We start from the raw sequence: 13,590 nt of genomic DNA on the forward strand, positions 1-13,590 counted from the left end.
GGCAGGGCATTCCATGTTTGGACAGTGGAAAGGTCTTCCTTTAGTTGAATTAAATCCACCTTCCCATAGCTTCCTCACTTTGATCCTAGCTAGGGAGTGAGCCTAGCCAGCCACTCAATCTTCCCTCCCAGAAAATAACCATCAGAAAAAATGGCTCATTGCCCAAACCATTAAGTGTTGGAAAAGCACAAGAGAAAGCCCATTATAGCAGACAGGCTAATAGATGGAAGAGGGGTTGGGCTTTCCTCATGGCCCTGAAAGGCAAGATCTGGTTACAGAGTTAGCAGGTGGAAGGCTTGCAGCAGCCCCTAAAACTCTAGTTGTACACACATCAGAAAATGTGTAGAACTCCTGTGTAATGTAGGTAAGAGCATAAGTTGCAGCCTTTGCTATGTAGGAGTTCATACTCTCACCAGGAAGATAAGAAGGAATGGAAGCATTTGGAGAACCCTGAAACTTAGTTCTTATTTAGCAGGCCTTAGGTAAGGGGCAGCACAGTCTCGGTGCAGGGATGTGTTATGGCCAAAGGCCTAGACTTCTCCCTAAAACTTTCTACGTAAGTCATTTCAAAACCTCCAAGTTTATCTGCCTCAGGCCTGGCTCAAACCTCCTCACAAAGACTCACAACAGCCATACATTCTTGGAAGGGATGTTGGCTCAGAAACACAGAGGGAGTCTAGGACAGTCCCCCATTACATGGGAAGAGCACAGAAAAATATGAAAAAGAAAAAAATCTCCTTCCATGTGACAGAAGCAGCAAATAAGAAAACAGGTTAAGGAGAACAGATGAAGGGGGGGAGGGCTCATCACCATAACAACAAGCCCAACAATTCTGAAAGATGGAATTTTTGTTTTTCTTTTCACCTGTCATTCTTCTCAGTACTGTCACTCTCTGTCCCCCTCCTGGTGGAAGACAAGTTGTGACTTTTTCACTCCCACCAACAAGCTGCCTGGCTTTGGGGAATGCAGCTGCTATGAGATGGGAGGTAAATGTGGTCCCCAGAGGGGTGTCAGAAGATTCAAATTCCATCTTTCCCCTTTCACTGGTCATAGCTGGGAAGCTTGTAACCTGCCTGTGAAGCATGAACATAGCCGTTTGTACTCAAATCTGTGAGGAAGTCCCTTCTTGTAGGAATACGATGGGCTAGAGGAGGAATCAGAGGTCTGGTCCTCAAATAAAAGGGATTGTTGTTTATCTCTTAAAATACCTCATCATATTCCAACCAAGTGAGTCAAATAGAGTCAATAAGGGCAAATGAACAGAAGATCAGGGCCTTGGGCCTTCTTTAAAAGAAGTAAATTCAGTGCTATCAAAAAGCTAATGGCACATATAAGCAACATCATAAAACCATATCTACATGGAAACTCCTCAAACATATGGGCTACGATGACACCAACACCAGCCCTTCATTCCACACCCTATCAAATTGTGTCAAATTTGGACAATTGTGCTAATCTAAGTTTGCTTTCTGATATTGGTCGTGATAGGACCCAGGTGCCCTGTTCATTCCAGAGTTTTCCCTGACCCCTGCTACTACAGAAATGTGTTGGCATAAAGAAGGATCAATGGCACTGTGTGCTCTACAAGATGTGGCAGTCCCAATGCCATCTACTTTACTCCTTTGTTTGTATGGGATGTGCGCCCCCCCACACACACACACACACATACATACACTGGTCTCCATGGGCCAGAGACCTCCTTTGGGAGTGAGGGAAGTTCTCCATATCCAAACATAAGCAAATGCTCAGTCACTGGGCCTTCCTCGTTCTGCAGTTATATAGAATATACCCTCAACCTCCACTTCCATGTGAATATCTAGCCCTACTTCCTTCCCAGATATACCAGAAGTGGACACTCCACCTCCTACAGCCAGGGAAGCAGATGCTCTCTTAGTTTTCTTTTTCTAAAAATAGTAACAAAAGAAGATGCCCACCACTCCCTTATCCTTGAAGGCTATCCACTACCAAGGTGAACTTGAAAAGACCATGAGGAAGGAAACAGAAAGAGCTTTGGTGGTCCAGAGAGGCATGTTGTACTTCAGCTAATGAAAGGCTGGTCAGCTTGTGAAGTTAGTAGGACATTTTCTTTTCCTCCCAGCCTTTTGTCTGCCACCTTCCCCCAGGCCTGTTCTTCACCCACTCCCTCTGTGCATCACTGTCACTACACTTCTTTCTAAGATGTGAGCTGATAATACATTAACATGCCACCCTATCACAACCCTAGCCCTATCCACACAGAAAAGTTTTATGGGAACTTCTGCTAACCACGATTACTCCAAGGGCTCTAAATTACTATCCAGAAGCAGAATTATAAACCTCCTGAACAACAAACAGGGAGATATTTTGAGTGTTCCAAAATGTCATGCCATGTGGAATTTGCTTGTTCAACCAACTCTTGAACCAAGCACGATACTCATTTTTGCACATTTCCTTTATCAGACCATTACACCAGAGCAGATGAAATTCTACTCCTTTGAATAGTCATTTCCACTTCTTCCAAAGCCAGAATATGCCTTTCCAAGTGTAACCCATATTCAAAGGCCATCTGTTTTACCAATATAGGAAACCACCAAAGGGGTGTGCTTTAGTTAACTCTCCTGGATAAGGATGCTTCTGGGGAGGGAAGACATGCTGCTATTTTCCAGCTGCAGTTCCCAAGATCAGCCCTGCTGAATCCTGTACAATGCACCAAGTAGAACGGTCAACAACAGACCCCTTTCCACATGCCCAGATTCTAATTGGCAGATGTCAAAGGAATCCCTAGGGCAAGACAGTTCACCCTTTGTGTGGCTCACCTACATCCCCACTTGAAAAAAAATACACAAAGAGAGATGTAAAAGCTATATCTATCCAGTGCCACCAACCAATCAATTGTGTTATATGCCTGTGCCATCTGGGGTGTGCATTTTATTTATTTCAATGAGAAATTTGTACCTGAGCAAACACTATAAGCAAAGGTGGTAGAGCCATCATGACATCTGGGGATAGGTATTCATTCTTTCAGGACTTAAAGATGTTCTCGTGCTTATGTCAAGAATTTCACTAAACAGATTCCTCACTCCCTGAGCCACTGCCTGCCACTATGACCACCAGTTTTGTTTGATTGTTTTCACCACTTGGGAAGATGTTGTCCCCTCAGTCCCCACCTTTCTCAGGCTCCTCAAAGCAAGCTATGTCACCCCCTTCTGGACATGGGTACTTATCCCAAGCCCTTAGAAATTATGCACCTTGCTCCATGACCCTCATCCAAAGCCAGTGCAAGACCTTGTACCGCAGGCAACAGATTTCTAAATTCAGCCACCTGAGTCTGTCTACAGTGGTTTTCAGCAAGCACCTCCAACAGAAAAATGACACTAATTAAGCATAATCATTAGGATTTAATAGACCCATATTTCTACTTCACTGACTTTTTACTATTCCAAGCCCCCAGTTTTTCCCTAAATTAGGCCTCAGAGCAGTAAGTTAAATGTATACATTGGTATATCTTTTATTATATGTATAATAACTGTCTTATTAAATTGAAATCAAATGCACATATAAGGTAAAGTTCATTTTTTAAGTACCAACTCACAGAAAAATGCTCAGAGACATAATAAGCAAGGCAAATGTGTTGCTGAGCAACAGAAGGGCTACAGCGCAGAAACTGAGCTGAAAACTAAGGGACAATTTTCTGAAAGAATGGGGTAAACTCAAAGGTATAGATCTTGATAGAAGCTGCCCTAAATTTCTTGTGGCATCCCCCCCAGATCAGGCATGGGGGGTGGAATGTAATTATAAATTAAACATATTCATGATGCTTGGAAAATTGTTATACACACACATACACACATTTTTCTGGGGAATGTTTAATACTGTCAGTTAATAAAAAGCCTTTCCTACTATTATGAATATTGAAGAGGGTGATGGGGCTGAGTGTATGCGTGTAAAATACTGTTACTTAGATGGTCTCTAGTCTCTTGGCTCACTTTACTCTGTTCCCCTCCCCCCTTTCCCTTCTCCTCTTCCTAGGACAAGACAAGCGCTCTGAGCCTCAGCAATGTGGCGGGCGTGTTCTACATCCTGATCGGAGGACTTGGACTAGCCATGCTGGTTGCCTTAATCGAGTTCTGCTACAAATCCCGTAGCGAGTCCAAGCGGATGAAGGTGGCATCGTCTTCCCAGACCTTTTCCCCTAACCTGTTCTATTACACAGCTGGGTTTCCTGGGAGTCTCTCTATTAGAAAGGGTGGGAGTGACAGGAGGTTGAAGTCAGCCCAGAAAGCTGCTATGAGGAAGGTGACAGGGAACGGGGGAAGGAAGGAAGGAAGGAAGGAAGGAAGGAAGGAAGGAAGGAAGGAAGGAAGGAAGGAAGGAAGGAAGGAAGGAAGGAAGGAAGGAAGGAAGGAAGGAAAGGAGGGAGGGCGGGAGGGAGAGAGGGAGGGAGGGAGGGAGGGAAAAGGAGGGAAGGGGGGAGGGAAAGGAAGGGAAGGGAAGGGAAGAAAACAATAAACATAAGGCACAAGAAAATAAATACTTTGGCCAAAGATGGGATAGTGAGATTAAAAGTTAAGAGTTGAAGTGGACAGTGAACACAGCATGAGGCAAGAGTGATGGCTACAAAGGTAGATTCTTGCTGAGCTTGCATTAATAGGAATGTAGCTCCCAATATAAGAGAGAGGGTGTCCACCCTCTGCAAAATAGATGATCTTGCCATGCTTGGTGAATTAGGTCTTTTCTTAGCTACTACATTGTGAGACAAGCTTTGGCAAACAACATCATGCACAGAGAAAGGTAAAAAGATTCACTAGATAACCCCAAACCACATCAAATATAGCTGAAGGCAACTAACTGGAGAAGAGAAGAATTATGGAGGATATGAGAATTACCTGTAAAAATATGAAGACTTTTCAAGTGGGAAAGAAAACAAACTAGTTCTGTGGGATCTGAAAGTGTGCAAGAACTAATGATCAAAAGCTATGGAGAGCAGATGTTAGCACAGTAAGAGAGACCTACTTTTCTTTCAGAGTTATCCAGAAATGGGATGGACTGTCCCAATAAGTAGCATGCACCCCACAACTGGAGGCATACAAGTAGAGGCTAAATAATTCTTGGCAAGAATATAGATTGAAGTATACAAAGGGAGTTGGATTACATGATCTTCAAGGCCCCTCACATTTCATCATTTAGCTTCAATAAAAAAATATTTATAGAAGTGGTAATCATGGGAACAAAACCATGAGCAAGACATCCTGAGGAGACAGAGAGAGGACTTAGATGCAACCTGTGGCCTTCAGCACCTTCAACAAAGAATGACAGAAAAATTACTCAATGAAGCAACCTATGGTATAGATAGGAAGGCCTATAGCAATATACAGGAAAAAGAAATTAGAGAAGTCTTCCAGGAAGAGGCAGAAATTAAGAGGGAGGACAAGTGGAATTCAAACCAACAGAAGTAGAGACAAGCATAGTAACTCTAAGCTATGTACCATAGGCTGTTACCTTGACTTGACTAGACTAAAAAGATTTATTGGTAGGACTGACTCTCCTAGAATGCACCCTAAGGTGCCCATTTTACAATATTCAAGTGCTACCAAGCTCAGCACACCCACTACTAAATCACAACTATAGACTTCTGCCATCAGCCCTACACATATCTCTAAGATCATTCTTAGAGAAGATATTGCTGGACATTTATTTCCCTGGTTTGGAAACTCTGTATTCAGTTCTGTACACAGACACTGGAAGTTTGGGGAGGAGGGCCTTCTGTCCTGGCATTCAGCATTTCCATGTCATGGCTCCATCCTAGTTTCCCTTCCCAGGCAATCTGCTCTCCTTACATACTCCATACTCCAGCTACTCACCTATGCTTTCCATGCATGTGCCTTTACACAAGCTCTTCCCGTCTTCTGCCCCATAGGGCCTATTCAAAAGGTGACTTCCCTAAGATATAATGACAGGGACAGTTAAGGGATGGTAGTGTGATAGTATCTGGCCAAAGGTCCTAGAAACACCTAAATCCTACCTTTGACCAATTCACCCACAACCAGGTCCAAGGACAAAACATAGCAAAAGCATGGGCCTTAGACCCTAAACCCAGTCTAGATTTTCAAGGGGTTTAGCTAAACACAACAAGGTCTCCTAGAACCTACACAAAGCTTCCTTTATCTATTACATCCAGAACTTAAAGGCTCCCCTAACTTACCCTTCAAAGTGACAAAAGGCCACTCAAGAGGCGACAAGGGGAACAGGAGAAGAGTTAGGTGAACTGCAGCCTTTATAACTCCCTAAAATCCTCCCATGGACCATAACCCAAACCCCTGGGTTTGGGATTGCCCAGTACCCATCACAGCAGCACTTTCTCACTTCTCCCTTAGGATACAGTGCAGTATAATGGTCTAAAGCACAGGTTCTGGAATCTGAATGTCTGAATATAATCCCACTTGCTCTATTTATTAACTGTATAATCTTAGATAAGTTTCAATAGCTCTTTGATCCTCATTTTCTGTGAAATGGAGCTAATGGTAGTTCATATCTCATAAAATTATTGTGACAATTATATGAAAAAATGGACATAAAGAGCTTAGCAATATGTCTGGACCATAGTAAGATCTCCATAATAACCATATGCTAGTCATTGCTCAGCACTGGGGATGTAGCTGGGAACAAAACAGACACAGTGTCTGCTCTCAGAACACTGAGAGTTTGATGGAGAAGACAGAAAATAAGCAAATACACGTATCCAATGAGTGTTACAAAGAAAAATGCCCAGTGCAGTCAAGTTGTGATCGGGGAATGGTGGCTAGGCAGGTCAGAAAGGCTTCCTTGAGAAAGCAATGTTTAACAGATCTGAAGTACGAAAGAAATTCAGGGGAAGAGAGTTGCCAGGAAATGTTGCACAAGTGTGAGAGACCTAAACATGAGAACTCTTGCCCAGAAATTGGAATAAGGCAAGGGTGACCAGGATACAGGAAGACTGAAGGAAGAGAAAAAATGTAAGAGTTGGGAGCTCAGAGAGGGATTCAGGCAACCAAAACAGTTGTGTCTAATTTAAATTGTCATAAAGCAGCAAAATATAACCTAAGACAAACTTCAAATTGGATTCTCTACTTCTCATACCCTCCACTTCTTCCCTCTGCCTGGAAGACAAACCAGAACCTGAGTTCTTAGCTGCTCCTAAAGGAAAATAACCCCCAGCCTCTCCCACCCCCAGAAAAGCCGATGACCTTTCAAAACTGCATGTGGCTATACTAACACAGGCCGTGTGTAAGCCACTGCAATTGAGGCTTTGCACATTTCTGTGGAATTAATGAGGAGCTGAGAGACCTGGTAATGGGGGAAGGTGGAGGTGCATCCATCCCAGCAGGCGGTCACTCTGGCTCTTAGCACACGTGCTAGGATAAGGTCATTACTGAGGTTTGAGCTTTTATTAGGGTGCTCTATGATGTGTGGAGCCTGGGCAGACTTTTCTTAGAAAACAAGCAGCTGAGAAGTTGGGATGCAATCAATGTTAGAGAAATGAAATGAGTCTCTGAAGAGCCAACTTTGAACTTTTCACTCACCCTTTTCTCCCTGAGTATGAATTTCAAAACAATAACTCTAAGGATGACATTTAAAAACAGCGGGTATGTCAAAAATGGACAAGGGAAAACCACATTTCCCCAAGGCAAAAAGGGAAACTGCTTCCACTTATGACAGATTAGCTACAGGGCGGGGGGGGGGGGGGAGAGAGCAGGAAGAACCATAGTTAAAAGGCACTAGACTCCATAATTGTAAGCTTTAGCAGGTCAGTCATAAGTCCTCAGTTTCTCTATAAAGTGAATGAAATTAGATCAGTGTATTTCAACCTTGCTTATATAACTGAATCACCTGGGGAGTTTTAAAACTCAGGATGTCCAGGCCACACACTACCCTCTCAAGTCAACATCTTTGGAATTAGGTCTCAGGCTTCAGTGTTGTTGTTTGTTGTCGTTTTCTAAAATTCCCCAAGTGATTCCAATGTGCAGCCAAGTTTGAACTAGTGAGCTAGTCATTTTTGGCATTGCTTTCCACTCCAAAGTTTGGGCTCTCTTCATCTCTTCTCCTGAGATCCATAAAAGTGTTAGAAAGGAAACCAGTAAGCAGGCTGTACCCACCACCAATAGATGTATGGAGTCACGGACCTCTGAGAAGCCTCAGCTTCCTTGAAAGCCAATGCTCAATGACATGATGTTAGAGGGTTTTAACTACATGTTGGGCTATGTTCTCTCACACTTTGATAGGCAGCAATGTTGACTGTGCCACCAATCTTTTCCTTTAAGATAAATTCAACAAGTACCACCAACTTTAATGGGAATGTGTGAGACCTTTTCAGAAATAAAGACCAAGGTCATTAGGATGAACTTTAAACTTTTTGTTTTTAATTAAAGGGATGAGACAGAGAAAAATAATAGGAGGTAGACATTTCAAGTTAATCTATAGACGTTTCCATATTTTACAGACACAAAGTTATTTTCTTTTCAACATTTTTTAGGTGAGAATAAGTAACCATTAATTCTTCATATTTTCATTTCTCATTTCCCCCATAGAGCATTACAGGGGTATTTATTTGGCCTTGACTCAGAAGAATGCAATCCAAACTTCCTCTTCAGTGGAGGACAACCAAGACAGAATATAAATAAATCAACTCTGAGGGTTTGGGGGGGAGACAAAACCAGTGAGGGAGCATCATATGGGGCAAATTTGTCTGAATCGTTGATTTAAAAAGAAATAACATTGAAAAACATTGACAGACTTGCCATCAATAAAAAGATATTCCCACCAAAGTATTGCAGAAAGAACAAAAATTGAGTTAAAACTGCCCTGGTTAGTCTGTCTGGCCACACAGTAGGTAGACACTCTTCTCTGGCCACTAGAATATAATGATATGCAAAGAGGAAAGCCATACAATTTTTAAGAAGGATCCTAGGTGGGATATCGATTAAGCAACCTACTGTAAGCTGGACACTCTGGGAGATAGTTAAGGAATGAAAAGACATGGTCCTTGCCCCTCTCCAGATAGCTCCCTTAAAGAAGATGAAACTTACATACCTGAAGCAGAACTGTTACAAGAGAATGCATAATGTATGAGTACTAAGGTGAGGGGGTCCAGCAATTGCTGGTACAGTCTAGGATGGCTTCAAGAAAAATGTGAGAACAGAATACAGGATGAGTAGGGTTGGCCTTCAAGAAAGAAACCTCCCAACTTATAGATAATTCTTCTTTATGTTGATTCTCACACACAAAAAAAGCCCCACCTCAAAAATTCTATGAGGATATTTTAATGGGAAGTTAGAGTGAGAGGAAGAAATAAGGATTTGGATTTCATATCATGAAGTTTCTTTCTCCAAAGGAATTCAGAACAGAACCCTTTTTCTTGTCTAGTAGGATATGGTTTTAACCCCATATTGTGTTCTTGAACATTCCTGCTAACTCATCTGATCTTGGGATGATTATTGGAGTCCTTTTCATATCTAGGATTCCAACCATCTAGAAATCACAAAGCTTATCAGCACTGATCTGAAGTCAATTTGGAATTGCAGGTGATATGTGCTGATGGGAAGCATTTGATCCTTCCCATTGATAATGATCCTTGCAATGCATTCACATTTTCTTTAGCACATGCCCCTTTGCAATTACATTTGCTTATTGTGTTATTCAAGTAAGTCCTACATTCCCTTAACACATGCTGCCAGCAATAGGATAGCATTTTCCCTGAAGTAAATCAGAGATAGGTTTTTATTTTAATCCAACAATAACACAGCCTTAATTTTTAACATTTCAAATAATTGTTCACATAGTGCAGTGGTTCTCAACCTTCTGACCCTTTAAACACAGTTCCTCATGTTGTGACCCAACCATAAAATTATTTTCGTTGCTACTTCATAACTGTATTGTTGCTACTGTTATGAATCGTAATGTAAATATCTGATATGCAGGATGGTCTTAGGCGAACCCTGTGAAAGGGTCATTCGACCGCCAAAGGAGTCGCAACCCACAGGTTGAGAACCGCTGGCATAGTGGCATCACTCTTGCTAATAAAAGCCTGTAGGTACATAGATAATCATATTTCATAAACCTGGAGATTTAAATGATCTAGAGATGTAAGGAGATACGCACAGGGTCACATGAATAGTTAATGTCAGAACTAGAACTAAAATCCAAGTTTTCTAAACTCCATTTCCAGAGCCTTTCCATTTGGTTCATGTTGCTTTACAACCATAGAACTATTCCAGCTTTAGAAAACGCAGAATATAAGAACCGGAAAGGATCTTAAAGGTCACCCAGTCCAGCAAACCTCATTAAACAGAGAACTTAAGGTCCAGACAGGGGATCGGACTTTTCCAGAGCCGTGCAACAGTTTTGTGAGGTCACGGGAAGTCAAAATCAGCATTACAGAATAGAAAGGGAGTTGGATGTGTAAAAGGATAGGGGTGACATTTTAAGTCCAGTGTTGACTCTTTCTCCTTGCCAATCATTGCCAAGGACCTGGGGAAGAACCCCATGGTCCTCCTAAAAAGGGTTTCTGTTTGATCCCACAGCAATCCATCAATGAAGCCATACGGACATCGACACTCCCCCGAAACAGCGGGGCAGGAGCCAGTGGTGGTGGTGGTAGTGGAGAGAATGGCCGAGTGGTCAGCCATGACTTCCCCAAGTCCATGCAATCAATTCCCTGCATGAGCCACAGTTCAGGGATGCCCTTGGGAGCCACAGGATTATAACTGGAACAGATGGAGATCCCTTGGGGAGCAGGCTCGGGCTCCTCCAACCCCATCCCAAGCCCTTCAGTGCCAAAAACAACAAAATGAAACGCAACCACCACCAACCACTACGACCACAAGGAGGAGGATTCAACAGATTTTCCTGAAGAATTGAAAACCACTCTGCTATCCCTTTTCCTTTTTTGATGTTCTTTCACCCTTTTCCGTTGCTAAGTAAGGATGATAAATCACACTGCACTGCAATAAGGGGAAATAACCCTATCTAAAAGAGCTTGTGTTTCTGACAATGGTGTCATCAGAACACTAATGAGGAAACTGTACTGTTTTCTTTTAATTCATTTGTTAATGTGTCTTAGTGTGTGCAATTTTTTTCTTACTAATATTCGTGGTTTGCAGGTTCTGTTAGGCCCCTTCCTTCTCCTTACTTCTTATTCCCAACTCCTTACCCACCCCTCTTCAGTTTTCAGATTGGAGATTACAGGTTTGTTCCACTTAAAAGCAAGCAAAAGGAAAAAAGCAACTTTCAAACTAATTCGCCATGGGAGCTCTCTAAGTTACCCTCCAGCCTATGGCTTCAAGCCCTGGATGAAGATGGAGGTCATTGAAGGAGGGAGCTGCTTTCCCCAGACAGAGCACTGCCTAAACACTGATTTAGCTGAGAATGCCTGTGAAAAGAAAGTGAGACCAAGGGTGGCGGAGAGGGCACAGGCAAGTGTGCACTCAGAGGAGGACTCATGAAGTTATTGCTTGAAGCCCCGATAAAGCTTCCTTTAATGTGTAAGAGCCATCTCACAGGCCTTAGCTGGAATGGTATATTTCTTCACAGAGTCAACCTCAGCCCTGAGAAGTATGTCCTTCTGACTACATTCATGCCCAAAAGCACTCTGGTGGCTGAAGGGCAACTGGCCTCCTGAGCCAAATAGAGACTTGGGAACAGCTGGCAGCCAGGAAGAAAGCACCCATGATTTTCGCTTCTCATTTGCTTAACATCTGAGCAGGAGCCCCCATGAGGAATAGACTCCTTTTCTCTTTGGAGTCTCTGATATGAGGGAAATGCTATTCAAGCTAAGTGCAAAAGAAAGGTGACGAAAGAATTTTGGAAAAGGAAGCTTCACCGAAGCCCAAAAGCAATAGAACCTTCCATGATGTGCCCTCTCTTTGGTTTGAGAGGCTGAATATGACGCTTAGGGTTTCGTTGACCCAGATAACTTGGGTTTTCATGTCCATATAAAAGTGTTATTTTAGCATGTGGCCAGACAACTTTCTAAAAAGTAAAATACCCAAGACTGAATTATTTGAAGGACGACATGGAGATGGATTAAATTGATAATGACATTGGGGTCCTTAAGATCCCTGGCCCCAACTTTTAAGCCAAGGAGGCAGACCTTCCCCCTGGTTAAAACAGAATGGAGATGTTATATTCTGGTGACCAGAATCAATACACCCAAGATCGTGACTACAAAGCTGAACTAAAGCAAGACTGGAGAGGTGACAGGGCTTGTGGAGAGACGCCCAGGCAGACTTCAACTTCGGTTGGGAGGGTGCAGTTCCTAGCACATGGCTTTCTTGGAGATCCCAACTCTCATTCTTGGTGCAATTGGCTTCCAGCTCTCCAGCAGCCATCTCCTAGGTGCATGATTCAGTGCGTGCCATGTGTCATTAGCTTTTATTGATAACCATATTCTGGCTGTCCCCCTTATCCCCAACTCTATCCAGTCTTCTCTGCTAGGGGTTATCATTAGCAATTGACAAACAAAAGGTTTTGGAGCCTGCCTACGAGTAGGCAGCATGATTGGTTTCATCTGTAGATTCTCTCACTGGAAACCCACCACCTCTATGTCCCTCTTATTCTTCTTTCATCAGCCATAGCAAAGAATCATTCCAAAATCAAACTCTTTGCCCTTTCAACTCAAGTGTTATTGTTCAGTCTCTCACATGTCTATGTGGGAATGGTACGTGAAGCAAGACCCTTGAGGTGGATTATCACTTTCCACTACTTCCAGCTGATGTCCTCCCCCAGCCCTTGCCCTCTTGCCAGATTTTTCTCAGTCCTTATCCTACCACTGCAGAATCTGGTATGACCCGCCATTAGGGAACCTGCATTTCAGAGAAGTTGGAAATAACCCTCTACCATTAACATGCTTCAAAGACCTTTTGCCTTTGGCCTGGTAGGATGCCTCTCCAGCTACTGAGCACCAGTAACATGATCTGATGGTGAGAGGCCATCTGTGCTAAAAATGAGGGTCTATGTTAAGTGGGGGTCCAAGACTCCAACGGAAGATATTTTTGTCAATGGAGAAGTGACAGGAAAAACAAAAGCAAGGGGAAAAAAAGTTAACTTGTATTATGTATTTTTACTACACTTTTCTTAAAAATAGAGCAATGGGAAAACTCTGAAAGATTGACATTTTTCTCAACAGGAACCCATACTTAACAATTCTAGCTTTCATTAAATTTTGCTCTTTGGTACCTGGGCCTTTTATTTAACATCTATATTTGTTTTAACTCTCTTGGCAGATGTGTGAAAGGATTTTTGCTTGATCAAACACTAAATATTTTTTTTTTGTTTCTGTTTGTTTTTTTCCAAGTAGCCAGGTTGATTTTTTTTCTTTTGGCATTTGCATAAACTGAAAATATCACCGAGAATTAAATCACTGTGGATCCATTATCTGCTTTTCATATTTGTTCATTCCATTGTGCCATTTCTGAAGCCAGAGCTCTAGGGCTTATGTGATTTCCTTATTGTGGAACCAAAGTCCAGTACAATTTTTACTGCTGGTCACTAGGCATGACTCACAAACAGATCTCAAACAAGTCATTTCAGCTGAAATGGGTTGTTAAGAGTTATTCATCCAAATAGGATAACAAAAAA

The 13,590-nt window shown here is 42.5% G+C and overlaps 1 protein-coding gene across 5 annotated transcripts in view; it reads left to right on the forward strand.

Annotated features, from left to right (window-relative positions):
• GRIA1 (glutamate ionotropic receptor AMPA type subunit 1) overlaps positions 1–13,384 on the forward strand; it is a 278,293-nt gene extending 264,909 nt beyond the window's left edge. For 3 of the 5 annotated variants that reach the window (XM_059698981.1, XM_059698980.1, XM_059698979.1), the window contains exons 15-16: positions 4,009–4,143; positions 10,515–13,384. In XM_059698981.1, the coding sequence (XP_059554964.1) occupies positions 4,009–4,143; positions 10,515–10,718 (339 nt within the window). In that variant the 3' untranslated portion in view covers positions 10,719–13,384. The remainder of the gene's footprint in view (positions 1–4,008; positions 4,144–10,514) is intronic. The other 2 variants (XR_009453116.1, XM_059698982.1) reach the window with 2 other exon arrangements.
• Positions 13,385–13,590: the final 206 nt, after the last annotated feature.

This window comes from Myotis daubentonii, chromosome 5 (genome assembly GCF_963259705.1).
Source record: "Myotis daubentonii chromosome 5, mMyoDau2.1, whole genome shotgun sequence".
NCBI classification, from domain to species: domain Eukaryota; kingdom Metazoa; phylum Chordata; class Mammalia; order Chiroptera; family Vespertilionidae; genus Myotis; species Myotis daubentonii.